Here is a 25383-nt window from a genome sequence, read left to right on the forward strand (position 1 = left end):
TTCCAGGCTGCTTGAACAGAAGGCACAGAATATTTAACTGAAAAGATGATTGCTTTAACTTTTCTTTTTTCCTTGTTATGGGATAGAGGTTCTAGCTGGGGTTTCAAGGATGGAATTCTACACAATTCTATTTGGTTAGGTAAGTTGATTGATTTTTTTTTAATTTCGTTCGTGCCTCTATTAATGAACATTTAACTTCAGAAAGAGCTACCATTTCTTACATCAGCCTCTGCATTCTCATGTAACTTGCATTAAAGATACAAATCTTACTGAATAATAGCACCACGGAGTTAATATTCTTTTTTTCCATTTTAAAATACGTTTTTGCAGAGATCTGGTTTAAAGAAAAGGAATGCCCCTGAAACATGAGCTGTGAGAGCGATGCTATCTGAAAGCTTGAGCTATACTGAAAGCTAGACCTCTAGAGATGTGTATGGGGAGAAAAGAGACCTAAAGAGAAACAGCTGTGCGAGATACGTATCAGCCTTTCCTTTGAACATAAATAATTCCTGGAAATGCTGCCTAAAAATACAGTTTCCAAATAGTTACATGTACTTCCCTGTGCTGCATTTTCTTCATTGATTAATTTAGATTTGCTAACCTGGCAACTCGATTACAGCTTCCAATCACGTCCAACTAGCATGGCTTAAACAGTTGTAGGCGATGGACACTGCACTCCACCCCATGTGAATGGCACCAGATGGGGAAGGCAGTACTATTTCTTCTGCTCCATCTCTTCTCTTTCCTACCTCTTTGGTCCTAGCGTTCCACTCATTGTATTTTAATATTCCAGAGCCATCTCTGCTTCAGAGAAACAGAGCTTTGCTGATCCAGCTGTAGAGTTGCAGAAGGATCAGAATGCTGGTGGCCCTCCACAGTTTACTACAGTTCTCAGCATTGTTCATCGTATAGCATGTTGGCTGAATAGCTGAAGTTGTATAGGACTAGATATTCTCCCTCTCTTCCTGAAAACCAACTTTGGGATACAGTCAGATGTCACGGGGTAAATGGAGCGTATATATATATATATATATATATATATATATATATATATATATATATATATGTATGTATGTATGTATGTATGTATGTATGTATGTATGTATGTATATGTATATGTATATATATGTATATTATGTATGTATATGTATACGTATATGTGTGTGTGGGTGTGTGTGGGTGTGTATATATATATATACATACACATACACATACACACACACACACACACACACACACACACACACACACACACACATATATATATATTCCATCCTCTTTCAGCTTAAGCCACCCACAATTATTGGAGCTGTGTAGCTTAGCTATTTGAAATCTAAAATACAACCTCATTATACTGTATGCTCCAAAAGCTGTCAGCTCATTTCTGCTCCTCTCCAGGCAGCCCTTGCTCCCTCAAAATAGAAAAACATACTCCTTAACCAGAAAAACCTTTCCCACAACATAAGGACAGTCATGTCAAGTCTCCCTCCTGTCAAGCTCAACACTTGGTGATTTTAGCAGTAGTGTAAAAATGGTTGGCTACTGCCTACCTCCAGGATATACACTATTTGCAATCTCACATACAGCCTTGGGATTTCTCTGGGAGTGTCTTATCCAGGTATTAACTAAGCCACTCAGCTTGTTTAGGTTTTTGAGATCCTTCAAGGGCAGCAGGTAAGCCTAAATGTGGTTTGTTTGGTTTGGGCTTAGCCTGGTGTTGTAAACACAGTGATTTGTAAACTAGAGGTGATGGATTGATTCTGTGATCTGCAGAGGATATGTGATAACAAACTGGGGGAGGGAGCCTTATCTTATTGTAAAGTGAAACTTTTCATTAAAATCTCTGGTTCAGACATTGTTTCCAAAAAAATTTTTTAAAAAAATTCTGGCAGTGTAAGCAAACAGCGTAGGAGAACTTTTTATTTATTCACCTTACTGGAATATAATTGCCCATTCACTGGAGTGGCCCCCTCTAATTCAAAACCCAGATAAAATTGCTGACTCTTTCCAATTCCTCATTTTCAATGTAAGATGCAGAAATACTGGAACTTTGTTGTTGTTTTCTGCTGGGGGAAAAAGTAACATTGGAACAGTTATTAGTCTGAGGAAATATCCTCAAGAAGCATATCTTAGGTAACTCTTGCTAATCAGAATAGTACTGGGTTTGATGGGTGAGCTGTCTTATCTCTAGTAATCAGATGTGTATATGTTCCAAATAATTTTATCCAGGGGCCTGGTTATCACATTATGTTATTTCAGAATGAGTTTGGCTCGGTTTCAGTTTTTCTGTCAGCCACTGTGATTCATAAACCACAGCTTATAGCTTAATGAATGGGGGAAATGTGCAACTCTTCCAGGCCTTTGTTGCTGGCCCAGAGCCCTTCTGAAGCAAACTGCTAAAATTCAGCAAAGCTTTTTGTTTTGGGCAGAATATCCTGGTCCAAAGCAAGAGGCAGGGTAGGTACACTGAATTTCCAGAAGATAACTTAATTTTGCCTTTAAACCACTCCCTCCCTTGCTGCTTCAGAAGGGAAGCATTATTTCAAAAGTTATTTCAATGATACTGGGCAATGTTCAGCATCATTAAGTGCTTTGTTCAACACAGAATATCAGTGCTCAGTGTTGCAGAGGCAAGCAGAAAAAGATATTTGTAGGAGAGGGGTTTTGTTGTTGTTGTTGTTGTTGTTGTTTTGAGAGGAGGAACTATCCGAGAACCTCCTATGCCACAGAGGAAAGAGTGGGTTGAAGGATCAGTTTAGCTGGGCGCTTAGTTGCTTCTTAAAAGGATAGAGAGAAAAACATGATAATAGTTCAGTGAAACACATGCAAGTACAGGTAGTCCTCGATTTACGACCAGAATTGAGCCCAAAATTTCTGTTGTTAAGTGAGACATTTGTTAAGTGGGTTTTTCCCCATTTTATGACCTTCCTTGGCACAGTTGTTAAGTGAATCACTGCAGTTGATAAGTTAGTAACCTGGTTAAGTGAATCTGGCTTCCCATTGACTTTGCTTGTCAGAAGGTCGCAAAATCAGCTCCCCCCTGAGCTTTGGATGGCCCAAAATCTCCAATCCTTTCGCCGTGGCCTCAAAACACTCCTTTTTCCACCAGGCTGACCTGGACTGACAGGCATTTTAATTAATTATATTTAGAATTTTTAATTTATTTTTTAGTTTTTAATTTTAATTTATTGCACAGATGTTTTTAATTTTATTTTTATCTTGATTTCTGTACTTATTATATGTTTTGTTGTTAGCCGCCCTGAGTCCTTCGGGAGATAGGGCGGGATATAAATCCCATCAATAAATAAATAAATAAAAGGGGATCACGTGACCCTGGGACACAGCAATGGTCATAAGTATGAACCAGTTGCCAAGCATCTGAATTTTGATCACATGACCATGGGATGCTGCAAAGGTCGTAACTGTGACAAATGGTCATAAATTACATTTTCCAGTGCCATTGTAACTTTAAACAGTCACTAAAAGAAGTGTTGTAAGTTGAGGACTACTTGTACACATCTTTTGAGATATTAATTCATTTTGTGAAAGATTTAATGATCTTCTCTGAAGATGAAGCATCATAGACATCACTTTTTCCTCGCCACATACAATGAGTGCATTTTTAAATTCTATTTAGCAGATACCTAGCTGTTCAATGAAGAGCATTATAAATACAAAAAAGGTATGTACCTGTTATGCATATGACAACAGTTCCATATCTTAATTCATACAGATATGCATGCTGCCCATACCATATTTTATTTATTTATTTATTTATATTTTATTTTATTAAATTTATTTACCGCCCTTTCCCGAAGGACTCAGGGCGGTTTACAGGGCATTTAAAACAACCAGTACAAAAGTTAAAAACAAATTAAAAAAAGATTAAATCATCCCTAAAATTAAAAACCCCAGTTAAAAATTCTCAGCCTGGGCCGGAGAGCTCAAAGAGCCAGGTCTTCAGGTCCCGGCGAAATGTGCGAAGGTTGGGGGCAGTCCTAAGCTCCACGGGCAGCTGGTTCCAGAGGGCAGGCGCACCTACAGAGAAGGCCCTTCTCCTGGGTGTTATCCGCCGACAGTCTTTTATCGGCGGCACCCTGAGAAGACCCTCCCTGTGGGAGCGCACTGGACGAAGGGAGCTTGATGCCGGCAGCAGGTGTTCCCTCAGATATCCCGGACCCAAGCCATTCAGGGCTTTATAGGTCATCACCAGCACCTTGAATCTCACCCGGAGGGCAACCGGAAGCCAATGAAGCTCGCGGAGTAGAGGTGTTACATGGGAGTATCGGGAAACCCCCATCACAACTCGCGCGGCCGCATTCTGCACCAGCTGAAGCCTCCGAGTGGTCCTCAAGGGCAGCCCCATGTAGAGAGCGTTGCAGTAGTCTAGACAGGTGGTCACGAGCGCATGAGTGACTGTGCGTAGGGCATCTCGGTCCAGATAGGGTCGCAACTGGCGCACCAGGCGAACCTGAGCAAAAGCCCCCCTGGTCACGGCTCCTATATGATCTTCAAAATTGAGCCGTGAATCCAGGAGGACGCCCAAGTTGCGAGCCCTATCAACGGGGGGTAACACCTCACCCCCCATCGTTAAAAATATTTATATTTGCTATTGAAAATAGTTCTTGGCTAGATATGGGTCATGCCTAGAACTTATTCAGAACTTCATAATCTTTGTGTCTTGACAGAATGCTCTGGCCATGTACTCCTCCTCCTTTTTGGTTTTTCCCTTTCCTCCTCTTCTAATTTTATTTTTACTACTGTTGTCACTTGCTGTGGAAACTTTCTTTTTAAACTGAAAAAAAAACATATTGTAAACGCCTAAATAAACTGTAAATTTCAAAAGTGAGAGAACTTCCACTGCACGTACAGCCTTGTAGACCCCTATAGCAGCTCTGGAATAGGATATTTTAAATCTGACGTGGCCCAAATGATATCACTTCTATTTCCACAGAGGGCAATTGAAGTCACAATTATTCAAAAAGAAAGAAAAGGGAATAGAAAACCTCAAGTCTACATCTTTTTTTTCTTCCTTAAATGTTTTAGCCAAATGTAAACATGGTTTTTCATTCTTCCTGGATTCATTTAACACATACAGAGACAAGGGGGAAGGGGACAGGGAGAGATAGAGTGTCAGCAGGAAGGAAAGAAAATATTATTTAAGATAAGCATTGACCTGGGGTTGAGCATTTCCAAATTAAACACTGCACTCTTTGGGGGTCTATAAAGAGAGGAAATGGAATCCTTCAGTAATTTTCTCATATGTGAGGGCAAAAACCAGAATTACCACTTTTAATTAAAACAATTTAAATGCAGATTTGAGTAATTGGAAAGGAAGACATTATTAGGTTATATCCGGATTTAATAATACATTCACATCTTCCTTCCTTTGAGGCATGAGGAAATTGCCCCTTCCACCTCAAGCTCCAAAATAATATTTTTTTTTATCTTCCTAACCCTGATTATGTTCACATGACACATAACCCCCCCCAAAAAAAAATCCTGATTAATGAACCTGCATTTTGCCCCCTCTGGAGCATGTGCTTTTAAACCAGCAAACTACAGCGTTTCTGGTAACTTAGGAGGGATCAGATATACCTCAACTTACAACAGTTTTGTTTAGTGACTGACTGAAGTTAAAAAAGCCCTGAAAGTTTCGTATGACTGTGGTTCATACTTATGACCATTGCAGCATACCTATGGTCACGTGATCAAAATTCAGACACTTGAAAACTTATTATTTATTCAGTGTACGGTGAGAACATGAGAGAAGAAAAGTAAACATACACATAATCCATGTAATTATGTACAACTTCTAAGCAGGTAGGGCAGCGGCCTTATAACTGGATGTCCAAGTCAACTATCCAGGTGATTTCCTCTGGCACTGCTTCATGCAGATCTAATATAGGGAACTCACGTTGTGGGTAATCTTGCACAGTATGTTTAATAGTTTACATATCAGCATCACAATCACAACAAGGGGAAACTTTCTACCCCCACTGATCCAGGGCAGAGGCACTTCTTTCAGTATCACACCTAATATTGATCAATTTCAATCAGCTAGGCAGGGGTAGGCAACCTTGGCTCTTTTATGACTGGCTCAGGAATTCTGGGAGTTGAAGTCCACGAGTCATAAAAGAGCCAAGTTTGCCTACCCCTGAGCTAGAGTAAGGCAGGTCAAAACCAGGTGGTTTGGTAATGATCAGGCCACAAGAAGATATCTTGGACCATTCCTCTCTTTCCAAGCATTGGCAACTAACTCATTTTTATGATGGTTGCAGTGTCCTGGGATCATGTGATCCCCTTTTGTGACCACCTTCTGACAAGCAAAGTCAATTTGGGGAAGCCGGATTCACTTAACGACCGTGTTACTAACTTAACAGCTACAGTGACTCGCTGGCAAGAAAGGTTGTAAAATGGAGCAAAACTCACTTAACAACTGTCTCATTTAGCAACAGAAATTTTGGGCTCAGTTGTGGTGATATGTCAAGGTTTACTTGTAAAGGCAACATGCTAAGACAGTGGTTGAGTTACCATAATAACCCCGAACCCCAAACAATTACAGTCTCAGCCCCTGGATCCTTTTCCTTTCTTAAAAGCTTTATGCAGTTTGAATAGGAACTTCAGTGCCTTCCTGATTTAAGCTACAAGGGGGGGGGGGTTTGACAGGCATAGATTGCTAAGGTGAATATAACTGTGACATCTCTAAGCCAAAAAAAAAAATCTGATGTTCAACCATGAAGGAGAACCTCATAATCCAAGTATGAATCCCGCTCATTGCCTTTTCACAGTATAGAAACATAAATATGTGCAAATGATCTTTGGATTTTCACATCCCATTAGAAAACATCTTTTTTTTTCCCCCGGAGCCTCCCAGGGAGAAGGATTTCTTCAAATTACTTTGAGTACTCTAATGATATCCAGCTGTGATTTTTTTTTCTGTGCTTGGGGTACCAGAACTTTTAATTCTCTCTCTCCCAGATACAAAGCACTCTGTAACAGGCTTTACCATATCTACACAATTATAAAAGTATAAAGTGGATTATTGTTAGTAAAGAATAAAATGTTAAATCATTTTAATTTATTTATCGTGTTTGTATAGCCGCACATTGCACAAGAAAGTGATATTGGGCGGCATACAACCGTATTAAGAGAATAGGGCCTAATAAGGCCATCAGAAGATTGGCCAACAACAATTTATTTTTTTATGCAATGTAAAAATAATGTTTTACTCATTCAGCAACAAGCTCTCATGCCCTCTGCATTGCATTCTGTGAGAGGGTATGCTTTCACATCTCTAGGTGCTACTACAGAGCTTAATTTGGTTTATTGTGCTTCTTTTCCTCTACTACAGTGCCCAAAATTATCTCTAGCTTTGTAACCATAAACACTTATTTTGTTAAGGGTGGAAATAAGTTAGCATTCTTTAGACGCCATCAAATTGACATCAACTCGTAATGATCATATTATAGACCAGAGGTGGGGAATGATGGCCCCTTTATAACTTGAGGACTAACTCCCAAAATTTCTAAGCCAGGAATTCTGAGAGTTGAAGTCCTCAGTTCATTAAGGGGCTATCATTCCGCACCCCTGATATAGACAGACCTTTTCCAGGATAATCTGTCCATATTTTGACACCTCAAGTCAAAATATGTTCCAACAGTGCACCCATCACCACTGTAAATGAATTTATCCAGCTTACTGCTAATCACCTGCTTTCTTTCCACCTTTCCCAGTATTAAAGACTCTCAAGAAATGGACCTTAAAGCAATACAGTATAATACCTCTTTCTATACCTGGTCAGAACCAATTTGCTTGTTTCATCTTCCCAGAAAACTTTGAAAAAGTACTTGAGGTAAACAAACAAATTTCCATCCCAAATTTCCATTCCATTTTCTTTCTTCTACCTACCTGACTTAAAGAATGGCTACAAACCCCTCTTCCTCTGACTCTTTAGCCATTTTGGTCTTGGCAATTCCATAGCTGGGATGTTATTTTGTAAACTATGAGTCGATTTAGTAAATGCATAGCCTTTATCAAGATTTTGGACATAGCTTTATTGCATCCGTATCGGTGGTAGAGATTAAAGCGCATTTTTCATTCTTGGTTAAAATTGAGTTTAAAATTTATTTTTAACAATATGTAGGTTACAACTAAGTAACTTTTAAAAATGAAATTCAGTTGGCTATTATCTTTAATTATGTTAATGTTATAACTCTGCCAAATCCCAAATAAAAAGTTTATTATGGGGGAAGTAAAGACTAATGTTATACAAGCATTAATCCTGATATGACTGCATATGTAACAGCACTAAAAGGAAAAAAAAGGAAGCAACACGATGGGAAGGCAACCCAGAGACTGTGTTCATTTTGCATTAAGCCATAATGTCTACTTGTTTCATTTTGGCTTGGCAAATGTAAATCTGGCCACAGGGGTTTATTCAACAAGGCATGATTAAAATGAAAAATGGGCTAGCATGATGTATAAATAGTTATCAGTACAATTACTGGTCAGTCCTCTGCTGAGACCAGGACCTAGTGCAGAATGCTTTTAAGTAGGACGACGCCATAGAAGATAATGCCTTGTAAATAAGAACTCTCTCCTTTATCTTTCATAACAGAACTGTAGGGCCTTTCAGATGCCTCTGGGGCTTCAAACGTTGCTCACTTTCCCATTTTTAAGCTTTTTTTTGTAACATGCCCAGATCCTTGCATGTTCCTTAAGGCCAGTGTTTGGTTTTTTTTTTGTAAAAGAAAAAGGTGCCGGAACTCACACACGTCATACAACCTGCCTTGCCTACCCTACAAGGTTCCATCCAAAAAAGGTGCCGGAACTCCGTTCTGAGCGTTCTATGAGAAAAAAAGCCCTGCTTAAGGCTGTTCAGAGGTTTAATATAAAGATGGCAGGGAAAGCAGAGAGCTCTACCAAGCTTCCAATCTGGCCATTTCTTGCCCCACACTTTCCACAAAATCTGATCAGGCAAGGTAAGTCTAACAAGCTTACCTGGCTTTCAGAAATTCAGCTGATCACTAGATTGCAAAAGAAAAGAAATAGATTTTTCTGTATTTCTTTCCTGCTATACCTAGTGTGCCACCATGACATCCAGGTGTGAGGCCTCAGCAGGAAATCTAATGGAACAGCTCCAAGAAGGATTGAGAAGCAAGTGAGAAATCCCCATTGCTGCTTGCTGCTGCTACTCCCAAGTCAGCCACTGCTTTAGCTGCAGCAGCAGTGTTAGAGGCAAAGGCATCGGAAGCCCTGGCAAGTTCCCTGGAATTATTGTTGGGCACTGTCTTCCTCTTCCGTATGTCCTTCTCTTTCCTGTTTGTGAAAGAACAAGGAGAAAAAGAATAGAAATGCCATAGTTGGGTTTCAAAAATCTAGAAGGCTTGGGCCCAGAGGCAAGCTTTTCCATGGTAACCATAGTGCTTTGAACTATCCTTCCACCAGAGGAACATCGGGCCTCATCAAGATCATCCTTCCACAAGGCTGTAAAAACAGTTTTATTTCAGAGGGTATGAAAGATAGGTACAATCTAGGTTGCTGTTTGTTTGCTTGGTCTTGTCTGTTCTGTTTTCTATTCGGTTATGGTATGCTGCGAATCACCCAGAACAAACAAACAATTGTCATCCATAACAAACATGCAGAACTGATCAGCAGCATCCCGATGCATGTAGAAAAAAAGTAGGGTGTGTATTTCAATGCACGATGCTGTTTATATCACTCTAAATCCTCTTCCCCCCCCCCCAGACACCACTCATTATATTCTCCCCTCAGTCAACAATAGGCTATGTGACTCTGCTCTTCCTTTTCTCCTGTTCTCCCTTGATTTTTGCAGCTTTATAAAGCTCAGTGCCTGAGTTTTCTCATCCTGAAGTGCAGGTAGTGAGGTGGGAGGGGTGGGTGGGAAGGAATCTGTAAGATTTGCCTGGGGCCCCAGGGAGCCCTATTTACCCCCTGAAGCCACCCACCCATCCAAGTTCAGCGAATTGCAGTATTCATGCTAACTGTTACATCATTTCTTGGGCTGATCCAACGATATGTCACTGATGGGTTTTTCCAAACAAACCTGGGAAAGTTACTCATGATAGATGCTGTGAGTAGCCAAATTACATCGGTCCAGTAAATTGCTTCTGTTGTGGAATAATCTTGGAATAAACAGAGAACCCTGGCCCCAACTATTTGAGTGAGACAGAGGGGAGATTCAATCTCTAAATCTAAATGATTACCATAAGAGGCAGTGCATTCATTGACAATCTATTAGCCTAGCTGGAAGGATGTGAAAATACGATAAAACAAATTTTGCTTGCATTTAAAAAAACTAAAACCCTTATTATCCATCTCCTTTACAGAAGATTTGCCAATCCTGCACTATTGTGTAGACCGTGCTTATTTGTCAGCTATTCATAGGTTATCTTAATGCTGTTAAAATCAAGAATGCTGATTTAAGCTGACATTAATTCACTACATTTTAATTACATTTAATTTATTGATGTACATTTCTGTAATAACTATACAGTTCAATTCTATTAGTTCCATAAAAATAATGAGTTTCATTCTTCCAAAGTCCAAAATTCCTAGTATTCTACTGCTGTACATTTAATTTTTCAGAGCAGCATTCATAGAATAGCTCTGTCATTCAAAGATGTGATACCGTAATCTCAACATTATGGAAAATGTAGGAGCGCATACTAAATATTTATAGTTCACACCCCATCAATGCCTATTTTACTTACAATGCCTTTGGTTTCACTTTTAAAAATCATTCAGTCCTGTCAGGCTCTCTGCTTCATTCTATTTTTTAACATTAAAAACCATTAATTGTAAATAAAACTTAAATGAAATTTGGCAGTTATAAAGCAAAGTATTAGTCTGCAGCATTATTTTTATTTTCAACAATGCTCCTAGATTATAAAAACTCAGCAAATAAAAGCGTTCAGTGGTTTCAGGCCAGTTGAGTGCAAATGTGCCTATCTGCATTAAAGAATAACCATAATTGGAATTGATAGTAAATCTCCTGGAATGGCAGGATAGTGAAAAAGATAACGAAAAAGCAAAAAATAATGTGCAAAATTAATCAAATTTTAAGAACAGAATGTTTCAAAGTATTGTAGAACACTCCATTTCCTTTTGGACCATGCCAAATCTTGCCTTTTTTAGGATGATTCTATGATTTCTAGAGTCATTCTGGAGACAATTCCTTGTTTGCACAGGATAAAATTTTGCACATCTCAGCCTTCCATCCTTCCGAGGTAGGTAAAATGAGGACCCAGATTGTTGGGGGCAATTAAGCTGACTTTGTAATAATGCCGCTTGGGGTGTGTGTGAAAGCCCTAATAAGCAGGCATATACATAGAATGAAGGCTACTGCTAAGCTTGTAAGCCGCCCTGAGTCTTTGGAGAAGGGCGGAATATAAATGGAATTAAAATAAAAAAAAATCTGGAAAAGATGGAAGGAAGCTACCTCACAAGTTTTCTTACTGTTAATTGGTCATCTTTGGCTATCTATGGCCATTTGTGAACAGGCAAGTTTCCTTCATAATAATTCACAGAATTCAGACCTGTGGGGAGGTTTATAGTGTGGCCTATTTGCTCCCCACTTGTTCAGGAACGCTTCATATCTTTCAACGGATTTTAGGCAAAGGACAGGCAAAAGCTAAGGACAATTGCAATTTACTTCAAGGCAGAAAAGAAAGAGAGGAAAGCAGCATCGATTATATGTACAGAGCAGTTTGGTCGACTTAGTTTTTGGAATAATGGCTTTTGCTGATTCTCTCTCAAGGCTAAGTGGACCAAATAATGATACAAAATGGACTACATATGCATGTAGTGGCCTTCCCTTTCCCTCTCTTTTTAAGAAAGAATTTCTTTGCTTTCCTTTATTTGCTTTACTGTTCTATTTTCAAGTTTATCCAATAATTTTTGTGTTATTCCAAATTCAAAACAGCACAACACTGTTTTGTTGGTTTTAGAAAATCCATGCTATTATAATTCTGTGATGCCTTGTTGAGATAGCTGTGAGGACGGCAAAACAGGAGTCTGAGTTCTTCACTCAACTTGAGGCAGCAAAAACACTCCATGCATTCTTAATTGTGCTTTACGTGGTTACTGCCTGGTGTCACTGGGAGTTGGGTGGCATATGAATTTATGTGTTTATATATTTATATATATTATATAATTCATGTTACATAATTATAATTTTGTAATAACAACTATTATTTTTATTACATCATTTCTGCACCACTTGAATGTTCCTAATATGGCCACGTGGGGATGTTGGGAGTTCTCCTTGCCTATGTTAGAACAAACAAACAAACAAAAGCCCCATCTTCCAATCTTGAATTGGAAAAATATGTTCTTGGAACACAACCAGTTTTTCACTTAAGGCTTACTAACACTTTAATGCTATTCTTCAAATTAAATCAAATCACTTTCTGACGGCCAAAGGCCAGCAAAAACACCATCTTTAGCATATGGACAAACAGATTTTTTTTCTGCTGTCTTACTCTAAATACACTTGGACACCCATCCTATGATTCCTGAAGAGAATATTGTAGGTGTTACAGTACAGGAACCAGGAGGCTTTCACCTCAGCTCCCAGCTATTGTGGTACCTCCATAATCCTTATCTCTGTGGCTGTAGTGTCAGAGGCCAAAGGAGACAAAGGGGTAGAGGATGGAATTTAAGACCTTCTTGATTGTAGGAAATGCTACTACATTTGTTAATACAGGGGTCCCAGAATTTTGGGGTTTGATGGGTCATCAAGTTGATGGTGTTGAAAGAAAAACCATCAGGTCCAGTTCCAAGCTGGGAGTAAATAAAATGGAAATAAATGGAAATAAAAATGGAAGCTGCTTAGGAAAGAAGATTCCAGTTTATTGATGAACAGAACCAAGAGCAGCATGTAGTTCTGGGACAGCTGACAAACTAGAGTAGGGAGTGGGTGGGTTTTTATACCTTCTTGGGCTTTTATTTGAGGTGCCTGTTTCTGCCTGAATAATTTGACCTGAGTTGAGTGTGCCCTTTTGGTATTCTAATGGTGGTGGGTTAATCCTATTATGTCCTGGGTTATTTCCTGCTCTTGGAGTCTTTGTTTCTCTAATCCCCTCAGACCCAGCCTTCCTGTCCCCAGTCTTTCCTGAACGGATTACCAAATCTGCATTTCCAAAAGCTGGCCTGCTCAGTTTCTGCCTGGGGCAGAGAAATTGGGGCTTCTACCTTTGTTAAGATTTTTTTCTCCTCCACTTCTCCTTTAGGGGAAATATTTTATTCTGCCTTTTTAATATTCCCCAAAATATTTCATTCTTGGGGGGTGGGGTTTGCTGATTCCCTACAAGGGGCATTTAAATTTTGAAAATTTAGGACTCTTAAAACAGATCTCTCAGGCATTACAAATGAAAAATGGTACATAGTGATTAGGACTTAAACTTTTCCAAACACTGATTTATTTACAGTACCAGGATGGTCCCTACAACTTCTCCCTCCTTTTGTCCTTTTTCTAGGCAGGCAGCCACATATCCAACATGGAGTGGAGTGAAGCCAGCCATTTCTTTAAAGGCTACTTTTATAATAAAGTTTGATTTGGGCCGAAAAGTGTTCTTGGCAGTACAGATGCTCAGGAGGCTGTGCCTATGCATTTCAGCATCTCAGACAGCTTTTCCTTTCTTTTTTAAAATTAAATAATGTTTTTAATGCAAAAAACCCCCCAGAAAACTTGAGGGATACCAAGGAACAAATTGGTGTTGCCAGGAATTACATTGGAGGTCCCGGTGCTAACCAGGTCCAGGCCTGGAACAGGTATATAATTTTTCTCTGGTTTTAATGAGGTTACTTCTCTCTCTTCATTCAGTTCTTCTGAAAGGAACTCAACAAGGTTTTAAAAAATCCAACAGGAGAAATCTCCATGCTTTAGTTTTCCAATATGGTAGTCATTATGCCAACTTTTCTGTTTTAACCTCCATTGCATCTTTTCCTTTGAATTAACAGAACGAGCAGCAGGAGTGTATCACAGAGAAGGACGGTCTGGGAAATACCAGCTGACTTATGATGAGGCAAAATCAGTGTGTGAATATGAAGGAGGACACTTAGCAACATTCAAGCAATTGGAGACTGCAAGAAAAATAGGTATAATGGTGTAGTGGATGTCTAGAGAGTGTAATCCATTAGGACAAGCACTACATGGGATAATAAGACTTGAATGTATTTGTTAGTCATTCCATATCTGGGCTGCATAAATTTGGTCAATCACTAGATGGCAGCACCAAAAACTCCAACCCCTTGTGGCCATCTAGTGGTTAGCAAACTTTATGATGTCTGTCCATCATGGGCTTTTGATTTTGTTTTGTTAAAGACCTGCCCACGTTTCTGAAACTGTTTCGAAAAGTAAATTATAAGCAGCACAAAGGACAATATTCTGAGAACTCTGTGTATTAGGATACACATCCATTTGGTCTTGAGTTGATTATACGCTGGACAGATACATTTTAAATATCTATACAAGCAGTACAACACAGTTAGTTCTGTGGAACTTACATCCAAGTAAAGTGCATTCATATACATGATGTAAACCAGTGACCAACACTAACAATATGTGGCTTGAGCTAACTACATTATCAAATAAAATATGCACAGCCTCATTTGTTGAACAAAAAATTCAGAATAGGGCAAGTCAAAGATATTTCAGCAGAGTAGAAAAATATAAACAAAAGTTTATATTTTTTTCAGAATTAAAGTACACAATGAATGACTTATAGATGTGTTTAAACTATTATAAAATATTCTTGGTTTTCTTCGGAATATGCTAGCTCCCTCAGCTAGGAACTAGAGATGAGCAGCGCCCCCTAGAGTGAGATGCGACTGAAAAGGGGAAATCTTCACCTTTATAAGGGATAAAATGTACATGATCTGAAATGTGTGCATTCTAGAGTGGATGGTGTTGTGGCAAATAGATTTGCATTCTGGGTAGAATAGAAATTAACTCACCAAGACCGCAGTAATGTAATGTTTTATATTAATCCGGCATCTTTCAATAAAGATGCTCAGGACTACAATTTACTTAGCCTATGCCTCCCATAAGTTTTAATTGTATAATGTGAAATGGTTCTTTTTGTGGTAAAAGGCAAAGATGTCACAATTGAAATAATATGAACCTGGCATATACATTTCTCTGTGTCTGGGATGGGGGGGGGGAACTGTTTTGCTAGCAAACCCTAATTCAGTTTTAAATAACTGGGAATCTATTGTATGGTGGTAATGAGTACAAGAAGCTGTGAATCTGAACTTCAGTATCCCCTCTTAGCCAACACTTGACTTGTGTGACATTTGCTTTTCATCCCTCAGGCTTCCATATGTGTGCTGCTGGCTGGTTATCTAAGGGAAGAGTCGGATATCCTATTGTCAAACCAGGAAGCAACTGCGGCTTTGGGAAGACAGGGATTGTAGATTATGGATTTCGGCTCAACAAAACCGAGAAGTGGGATGCCTATTGCTATAATCCTAATGGTACATGAACATTAAATATATTTCTTACAGCTATTTAGACTTAAGACTATACCTTTGCAAAAAAATGCATTTAACCGCTATGGCCTCTTATAGAATAATGTACACTAAATATTAGCAAAACCTTTTGTAGGCTAAAACCCATTTCATCAGATGCATGAACATATCTTAATTTAGAATTGTATAACTTTTCATGGTTGAAGAAAAAAAGTATAAAATTATCTTGGCAATTTTAAATGATCACACTACAAGAAGAGAAACGCAGAAGGTATAGCCAGTGATAATAATTTTATTAGCAGTGTCTACTCGCAAGGTGGGCAGTAATGTAGAAATCTTCATATTGGAAGGGTAATTAACATATAATTGAATCCTAGACTTGGAAGGGACTTTAAGGGGCCATCCTCCTCCTGCTCAATGCAGAATCTACTAGAGCAGAGTTGGTGAACCATGGGGCACAGCATGACATTTTGGGCTAGTAGTCATCAACACCCACAACTATTCTCAAAACCAAGCCTTATTCTCATACAATTTTCAGAGGCAGCCTGAGAATAGGCTACGTTTTTGTATAGCTTCTGGACTTGTCTCTTGCGCAGTCTCTAGAAGCTCCAAGTATCACACCGAATGGGGTGTGCTTTCATACAGTTTTTGGTGGCCGCAGGAGAGCTTTCTCCAAAGCCCCTCCAAGAACGAAGGCCTCCTGTGGCCCAGAACTGCCTCAAGTAGGCCGCAAGGGCCTGTCAACAAAAAGAGAACTCTACCAGAACGTAAGCGGCGCATGGCAGATACTGCAGAATCACAAATGATTGAAATGCATTTCTTTTTAAAAATAAATAAATAAATAAATATGTAAAGCAGGTGTCTTCAAACTTGACAAATTTAAGACTTGCGGACTTCAGCTCCCAGAATTCCTCAGCCAACCGGGGCTGGCTGAGGAATTCTGGGAGTTGAAGTCCACAAGTCTTAAAGTTGCCAAGTTTGAAGACACCTGATGTAAAGAATTATTTTCCTTTGTTTGTGGTGGGAGAGTGACATACTAGCAGAGCCAAGTTAGGCATTTTCCAAAATTTTGACACACCGACCCAAAAGGTTTGCCAGCACTGCACTACAGCATTTCTAAGAGACATCCTGCCTGTTTGAAAAACATCATTTTGTGTGACAGCTTGTTTCATATGAAATATGGACTTGTCCTATGCCAGCTAACAGAACCTCTTCCTGAACAAGTAGGTAGCACTGAATGTCCTAGTTAAGACTTCTGATGAAATGCCCTAGAAGACTAAATGTTCTTCCAAAGTAACAGGGAAATATGCACTGTCACAATGTATCACATGCTAAGAGATTCAACACACTACAGGAGAGATGGAAAAGACTAGGCAATCGACATCATTCTAAGCAGCAGCCCCATACTGTGCCTAATTATACTGTCCTTGTATTCCAACACAAAGTGACTTGCTAAAAGCCACTCCACTAAAACATGCCTAAAACAGGATATAACGCTCATAAACGAATTAGATTCCTTATTCCAATAGAATCTGCATCTTCAACCAACTGCTTTTGTTTCTGTCGTAAGTTCAGGGTAGATTTGATTTACAACTCTTACAAATATAAGTTTAAATCTTTGTGAACGTTCCTCTGCTTGCCAGAGTCTTTTTGGAGAAGAAACTGTAAGAAAAACAGCTGCAAGTGAAGACAGGGCTAGTCCCCAGGACAGGCTCCAGTGTCCAGCCATGTCACAGCATATAACATTGTTTCTGCCAAGTCCACTTTCTGCTGGCAGCAGAACCAGTTCTTAAGCTATTGCTGTGCCCCAGTGGTTGCTGTTTGGGAAAGTCCTACCCATTCCATCTGGCTAGCCTACCAAGTGGGCCTGAGGGCCTCTCTGCTTGTCAGTGTTAATTGGTTGTGACATTCAGCCTTGACTTGAGTTGCCAGAAGTTAGAGGTTACTCTAGGATACTTGTGCAGATGTAATTCAAAAGCAGGAAATGCTCAGGGGAGAGACTTTATCATTCTTAAAACTATTAAGTTTAAAAGGGGTTAATTCACATGTCACACCAAGCCGTGCTTTGGTTTATCTGTGGTTGGTAAACAAGACTTAATAGCCCACTTCACACTTAACATTACGCCACAGATAACGGTTGAGTCTATACATTAAGGACAAAACTAAAGAAACAACTCATATTACGGCTCAGAATAATTTCTAAACCCATTATGGAAAGGAATCGTTTAAAGTGGGATTTTAGTCTCAGCGGTGAAAGACACTGTACTTGTCAGCTGGAGAACTGACAACCCGGGTTTGAGACCCAGGCTTTGAGCAACGGGGTGAGCTCCTGTTCCTTGCCCCAGTTCCTGTCCACCTAGCAGTTCAAAAGCATGCAAATGCGAGTAGATTAATAGGTGTCACTTTGGTGGGAAGGTGACAGCATTCCGTGCACCTTTGGTGTATAGCCATGCTGGTGACATGACCACGGAAATTGTCTTTGGACAACACTGGGTCTCTTGGCCAAGAAACGGAGATGAGTATCATGCCTTAGAGTCGGACATGACTGACAAACAAACCTTTATCTTTTAAACCGGATAATATAGAGAACATGCTTCTATTCTAGTAGCAAGGATCTTCAATTTTGGGGGGCTTTCATTATTACTTGTCTGTAGAGATCTGCAATACTTCGGCTTCAATTTTGAAAGTTATTTCAGAAAATAACTCTTATACTTTGTATACACCAAAGCTTAGAAGCAAATGTGAAATGCCACAGCCCTGTTTAATTAGGGAGCGCAGTGGCTCATGTGGCTAGGACACTGGTCTGATGATCTGCACGCTTGCATTTGAGACCCATTGCTGCCCCATGACAAGGTGACCTCCCATCACTTGCTCCAGCTGCTGTCAACTCAGCAGTTCAAAAGCAGGTGACCACAGGTAGATAGATGAGTGCTACTTTGGTGGACCATTTAATGGACTTCGACTTATTGATCACAATTAAGCCCAAAATTTATGTTGCTAAGCGAGATATTTGTGAAGTGAATTTTGCCCTGTTTTGTGACCCTTCCTGGCATAGTTGTTAAGTGAATCACTGCAGTTACGAAGTTAATAACATGGTTGTTAAGTGAATCTAGCCTCCCCATTGACTTTGCTTGTCAGAAGGATTTCCAAAGGTAATCGCATGACCCTGGGATACTGCAAGTGTCATAAATATGAACCAGTTGCCAAGCATCTGAATTTTGATCACATGACCATGAGGATGCTGCCACGTGTGAAAATGTGAAAAATGGTCATAAGTCATTTTTTTCAGTGCCATTGTAATTTTGAACAGTCACTAAAGGAACTGTTGTAAGTCGAGGGCCTCCTTTAGGTGCTTGGAAACGATCTGGGAATAAATTAGGGTGAAGGAGTAGAAGTTAGACTAGACAGCCATACAAATGATAGAGAAACGACCTGGATAGAGATAATGAGTATGTTTTCATTTCTTCTGAAGGTGTTCATAATTTTTGTTGGCTTCTGAATTTACTATTACCTGCAGGTAGCCAACCTGCAGTGTGTTAAGAGCTTGTTCTACTGATAGGGAATAGTAAGCTACACGGAGAAGACCATTTGCCTGAAAGATGGCTAACAACGTATCCAATCAATTTAATATGTAGATTTACAAAACGTATATGATTTAAATTCACTTTCAGGATTGTTAGAGATGAGCTGTAGAAGACTGCCCCAAGAAAACCCATGTGCTATAAGGCTGCAAAGGCACAATTTGACATCTGGGAGGAGTGTGACATGTGATTTTGTTATTCTTCTCTCAGGAAAAGATTGTGGTGGAATCTTCACAGCTTCAAAACATGTTTTTAAAACCCCTGGGTACCCAAAGGAATATGAAGATGACCAAATCTGTTATTGGCACATAAGAGTGAAGTACGGCCAACGGATCAAAATCCAGTTTCTTGACTTTGACCTTGAGGATGATACCGCCTGCATGGCTGATTACTTGGAAATATACGACAGCTATGATGATATAAATGGTTTTGTGGGCAGGTAAAATGTTAAGATCTTTCATAATATAAGATGTACAAATTGCAAATGGTTGGGTGAAGGGATCAGAGAAAAGGCCAAGGTTTTTTTAATTCCACCCAGTCCCAAAGGATTATGTATCATGTTTACACACACAGAAGCCAAGCTAATAAGCATATATAAGTACAAGCCCAGCTAATAACTGCCAAAGGAATGCTAATAGCCACACACTTTTTCCTTCTTTTTCCAACCCACTCCTTCTTTGTCACTTGCCCAGGGGAACCCAGTCCTCACCATCTTCCAAACTCATGACACTTGCTTAGAGGAAGCTGCAATCCCAACCAATCTCCTCTCAGTCCTGATTCTATCCTCTTTCCAAACAATTTTCTCCACTCGTTCCTTTACCCTTATCTGTCACTGAGAAGTGTTTCTGATTCCAATAGGAATCTCCCATTTTTTTAATATTTTCCAGCTCCATGCAGAATGACAGTGACAAAGTATTATACTGTAGCAGATGAAGTTTGAAACACCCAAAGATGTTTGCCTTAACAGATGGATTCATAGCTGGCTGACAGGCCGTACTCAGTGTGTGGTCCTCAATGGAACTGCATCTACATGGAAGGAAGTGTGTAGTGGGGTGCCCCAGGGCTCTGTTCTGGGAACTTCCTGACAGTTAAAACAATTAACCAGTGGAACAACCTGCCTCCAGAAGTGATGAATGCTCCAACACTGGAAGTTTTTAAGAAAAGACTGGACAGCCATTTGCCTGAAATGGTATAGGGTTTCCTGCCTGAGCAGGGGGTTGGACTAGATGACCTCCAAGATCCCTTCCAACTTATTATTATTATAACCTTCTTCTGTGGAATTTTGTTCACTTCCCTCATCTCAGCAAGTATTACTGTAGTTGGAAGCTTTTCCCCCCAATATTTCATGTTCCACCCCAACAGAAAAGGAAAATAAGGGAAATGAGTTCTTTCTCCTATGGGCATCCTCAGGAGGAAATGCCAGTTTGAGACTTATGGATATTGATTTTAGACTCTAGTTTTATTGGCCAGGCATGGTGGGATGGGATAGCTCTTTAGATACTGAATCTATTACTGCTTTATGACTTTCCTTTCTTTAAATGCTCTCTTGAGAATGCGGGCATCTTACGGATTTTTTCATGCTGTTGATTTATCCTCTGGGGAGCAGAATGTATTCCATTGGACCTGCTTCTGATTCAGTCCAATGTAATTTTTTATATATTTTGACACATTATGATAAACATAACTTGTAGCGCTTGAAGCTACTTTACTGAGAGAGCCCTTGGATTTTTGCCCACAAATAGTGTTTTTCAGGCTAGAAGTACTGTAACTGAGCCTGCTGATTGTGTTTCTAGCTTCTCCAGAAGTTGGATTTGAAAAATTCTGGACCTAGGGTTTGTTTTTCTTTAATTTTCTCACATATATCTGGTTACAAATGTGTATGGACATGTAATACACAAATCGTTATATGTTTCAAAAAGTACATTGTTCAGTGGGAGTAAAACATTTCCTTTCCATACTAAGAAACTTCTCCAGGGATGCCTGTAGCATATTACCAAAAAAGTCAAGATGGTGGATCCCAATGGTACAATCAAAATTCCTCCTGTTTATATCTGACACACATTTATTTATATCCCACGTTTATTATTTTTATACATAACTCAAAGCCGAGACACATACCTGATGCTCTTTCTTCCTATTTTTCCCACAACAGCCACTCTGTGAGATGGGCTGGGCAAATTGGCCAAAGTCACCCAGTTTTCATGCCTAAAGTGAGACTAGAATTCAGTCTTCTGATTTCTAGCCTAGTAATTTAACCGCTAGACTAAAATGTCTTATAAAAAACAAGAGGAAGCTTCAACTGTACTGTCGTGGCCTCCATGCTCTTTTTTTTTACTACATCCTGCAGACATTCCTTTTGTTTAAGAAGCTAAATATATACACCTACGTATAAGATGGATGGAGGAAATTAGAGAACAGATGCTTCAGTGCATACTTTCTTACCATTATAAATTAATACCATCCACCTATTTTTCCTATCCTTCATCGCAAGATTTAGTAGCAAATGTGCAAGGCATTTTAAAAAGTATTTTGTAAAGTGTGTTAATGCAAACAAAACACTTTTGTTTGAACTGCTCAAGCAGCAGCCAAGTCTTGTCTAATGTTTGTGTGGCTACTCAAGACATAATTCTCAATGATTCCTGCCTGCCTATCCATTGGTAATGCTCTCACACAGGAAGTATTGTCTCTGATGCACATGGGCCAATGGCCACAGAGAGCTTTTGAATGCTATGCAGCCCTTGAAAAGGACACAGCTACTTTAAAGCATCAATGATAAGCGCCTTGGTGGAGCAGTGGGCTAATGCCTCCTTAAGTAACACCAGCTGCCTGCAATTAGTGCAGGTTCGAGTCCCACCAGGCTCAAGGTTGACTCAGCCTTCCATCCTTCTGAGGTAGGTAAAATGAGGACCCAGATTGTTGGGGGCAATTAAGCTGACTTTGTAATAATGCTGCTTGGGGGGGCGAAAGCCCTAATAAGCAGGCATATACATAGAATGAAGGCTATTTCTAAGCTTGTAAGCCGCCCTGAGTCTTCGGAGAAGGGCGGGATATAAATGGAATTAAAATAAAAAAAAAGAGATGCTTAGTTCTAGTAATGCATAGCACACACAATCTCTTTCAAATGCTTTGTGCAGCTTTAGCATTTAGGTTAAACTTATTTTTATTTTATTTATATCCTACCTTTTTTTTACATAAAGAACTCATGCACATCCAACCTTTGGGGAATTAATAGCACACATCCCGACTTTGGATTGGAGCTGATAAGAACTTGATCCCTGAATCTGAGAGATTTTTACCTTTGAAAAGGGGTTTCTTTGCCCAGCCAAAAACACAAATCAAGTAATTCAGACAAAGCAAAACACACTTATTAAGGGTGTGTGTGTCAAGCCTTTAAATAGGGTACAGATACAAGCCTTTGTATACTATCTGTGATACATCAGAAATCAAGTGATCAAGCAATAAAGACATTGATTATATGTGAGACTTGAACAACAGAAACTCTGATTTTAGACACCATACAGCAAGTGGCAAATGTATGGGTTACATTACTCTTTCCCAGCTGGACTGTATCTTGCTTAAAATTTGCTTATGTATTCAAGGACTACACTCTATTGTGTAGTTCTGGGGTGTCAAACTCGCAACATCATGTGATGTGTCACAACGTATCATGACTTTTTTTCCATTGTTGGAAATGGGGTGGGTGCGGTTTCGGCATGACGCATCTGGCCCATGGCCTGGCAGTTTGACACCCCTGGTGTAGTTGCTGCAAAAAGCAAGTTTTCACAGACCAAAGAAATGGTATTAGCTGAAGAGAATTTTTTTTAACTTTCTTAAAGTTAAGAGGCCTAGACTGCCATGTTAAAAGTGATATCATCTTTTAAAATGCTAATTAAAAAAGCCTAAAATTTGAGGTAACACCCTCTCTTGTCCCCTGACCAAAGTTCTTCCACTTTTAAAAAAAAATAATTTTGAGACTTCTAGTAATGGAAAATTTATCTCTCAGGAGGGCGTGGTGAAATATTCAAGAGTAAAATAATAATAAGAGAAAATACCTTATGGATCCACTTCTTGAACATTAAAGGATCAAGGCCTCCCTGTGTGAGGGGAGCTAACTGTTTGGAACTGGCAGCCACATTTGAAAATATGTTGTATTTCTTCCCACAAAATGGCTGTTGGGTGGGCCTGACCATTCACAAAACAGCTGCCAAGCATTGCTTTACAAAAAGCCACCTCTTCCAAAATCCAAAGCAACCACCCAACACCCCAGCCTCATCCATCATTTGATTTGGAGGAAAAAGGAAGTAAACATGTCACTGTTATTTGACTGACTTATGTTGTAATGTTTTTCAGATACTGTGGAGATGAACTACCAGATAGCGTCATTAGCACAGGTAATACAATGACCACAGAGGAAATTACAACATTTCCCTCTCAGATTCAAAGAGCTAGAAGCCACAAAATCTGTGTTGCAGTAAGCTGAATGATCACTTCATTATGGCCCATCAAGTCATTGTAGGTTTCTCCATGATGACATATCCCTGACCTCGTCTTTCAGGTCTTCCATCACCACCTTCATTGTTACTGTAACTGAATCCATCCAACTTGCTGCTGGTCATCCTCTTCTTATCTTTCTACCTTTCCCAGCATTAGAGCCTTCTCCAGAAATAGGTATTCCCATAATGCATTCAAAGTAATTGGAGGCTGGTCATTTGTGTCTCTGGGTTGATCTGTTCATTGATCCATTTGTTTGTTTCCTTGGCTGTCCATGGTATTCTCAGAAGCCTTCTCCAACTTCAAAATTCAATAGTGTCAATACTCTTCCTACTTCTTCAAAACCCACAATGATCACTAGATAGCAGCAAACATTCCTATATCTTCCTATTGCCCTCTAATGGTCATCTGGATATTTTCAGCAGCAATTTTTTTAGCCCTCCATATAGCACTACCTGGAGATAGGAAAGACACCACTTCTAAATTTAATCATTTTGTCAGATAAACATTCTTCAGGGTGGTTTTTCCCCCCCCCAACTTTTTGGTCTAGTATGTAACCTCTGTGATTTTTCTGATGGTCTCCTATCCAAGTACTAATTAAAGATCTATAAGAAGATCTTTTTCCTGAAGAAAAAAACCTACACCTTTCTTTTAAATCCAAGAATGTCACAGAGCAGTGGTTCTCAACCTGTGGTCCACAGACCCCCTGGGAGGGCCACAATGTCATCACAGAGGCCCACAAAGGCTTGCGGAAATGTTATGATTTAAATCTTAAGTCTTGAGGATCCATGGCCATGGTCCGTGGTCACAAAAGGTATTGAAAGGGGGTTCATGGTGAAGGAAAGGTGGAGCTTTCTGTTTCTCATTCTTTGTGTAAACAAAAAAGGAATAGTAATATTCTCCCTTGCGCATACATGGTTGTTCTTTTTCTTAATCCAGGAAATGTCATGACACTTAAATTTTTGTCGGATGCTTCAGTAACAGCAGGAGGCTTTCAGATTGAATACACTGCAATCAACTCAACTAAAAAGATTATAAACCCCAAAGCAACCACGAAGTATTTTCCTGGAAAATTTGGCATTGCGTAAAGGAATTTTGCAATGAAAAAAAAAAAGATAAAAGCCTTTAAAGGGAATAGGCTACAGCTATACCTTCCCTTCCTCCCTTGAGGAAGTTGCTAGCTTTCTCCCAGAAGATCCCATTCCCAAAGCTTCTGTATTTTCCTCTTCTTAACCATTAAAAAAAGATACTTCTACTGGACTGAGCTGGGCCTTCCCTTATTTTCCATTACTGCAGAATCTGCCTTTTAATATTTTGAGTCAAGGAGCTGGGGGAGTGATACTTGACTGTGGTAGTACGTTCCTTTCTGCTTCAGAGCTCCTGTGTAGTGTCTTTTTTCTTCTTCTTCCTCGTTTCTATTTGTCTTGCGCTTTTTTTTTCATCCTTGCACTTTTTCAGCATTATAGAAACAAGACAGGTTGTGATTATAGAGAAAGAGCTAAATTTATAACTGTATTTATAAACTACTGTGAAGAAGGTCAGAAGCCGCTTCTTGTATTCTTTTCTCTTTTACTCTTTCCCCCCTTTCTTGCGACTTTTTGGCTTTCTCTTTTGATTTCTTTTTTCTTCCCTACTTTATATTAGTTTGTACTAATTAGTTTTTAATCTTTTTAAAATCTTTTAATAAAATTATATTTTTAAAAGAACTCCTGTGTGGTAACTCTTAGTTGTTAATACAGCGGGGATTTCCTTGAGCCGGAAAGTTGTGAAGAAGTATTCGCGCACTAATTTTCTCTAAAAATTACCCTGCATTTGA

The 25383-nt window shown here is 39.4% G+C and overlaps 1 protein-coding gene across 1 annotated transcript; it reads left to right on the plus strand.

The window, feature by feature from the left end:
• On the plus strand, window positions 1–25383 carry TNFAIP6 (TNF alpha induced protein 6). Its single transcript, XM_081327597.1, has 6 exons — window positions 1–139; window positions 13987–14124; window positions 15340–15501; window positions 19287–19515; window positions 23427–23467; window positions 24507–25383. The coding sequence occupies exons 1-6, from the start codon at window positions 46–48 to the stop codon at window positions 24653–24655; spliced, it is 813 nt and encodes a 270-aa protein (XP_081183723.1). The 5' UTR covers window positions 1–45; the 3' UTR covers window positions 24656–25383.

Source organism: Vipera berus, assembly GCF_964194415.1.
Source record: "Vipera berus genome assembly, chromosome: 1".
In the NCBI taxonomy this organism is placed as follows: Eukaryota; Metazoa; Chordata; class Lepidosauria; order Squamata; family Viperidae; genus Vipera; species Vipera berus.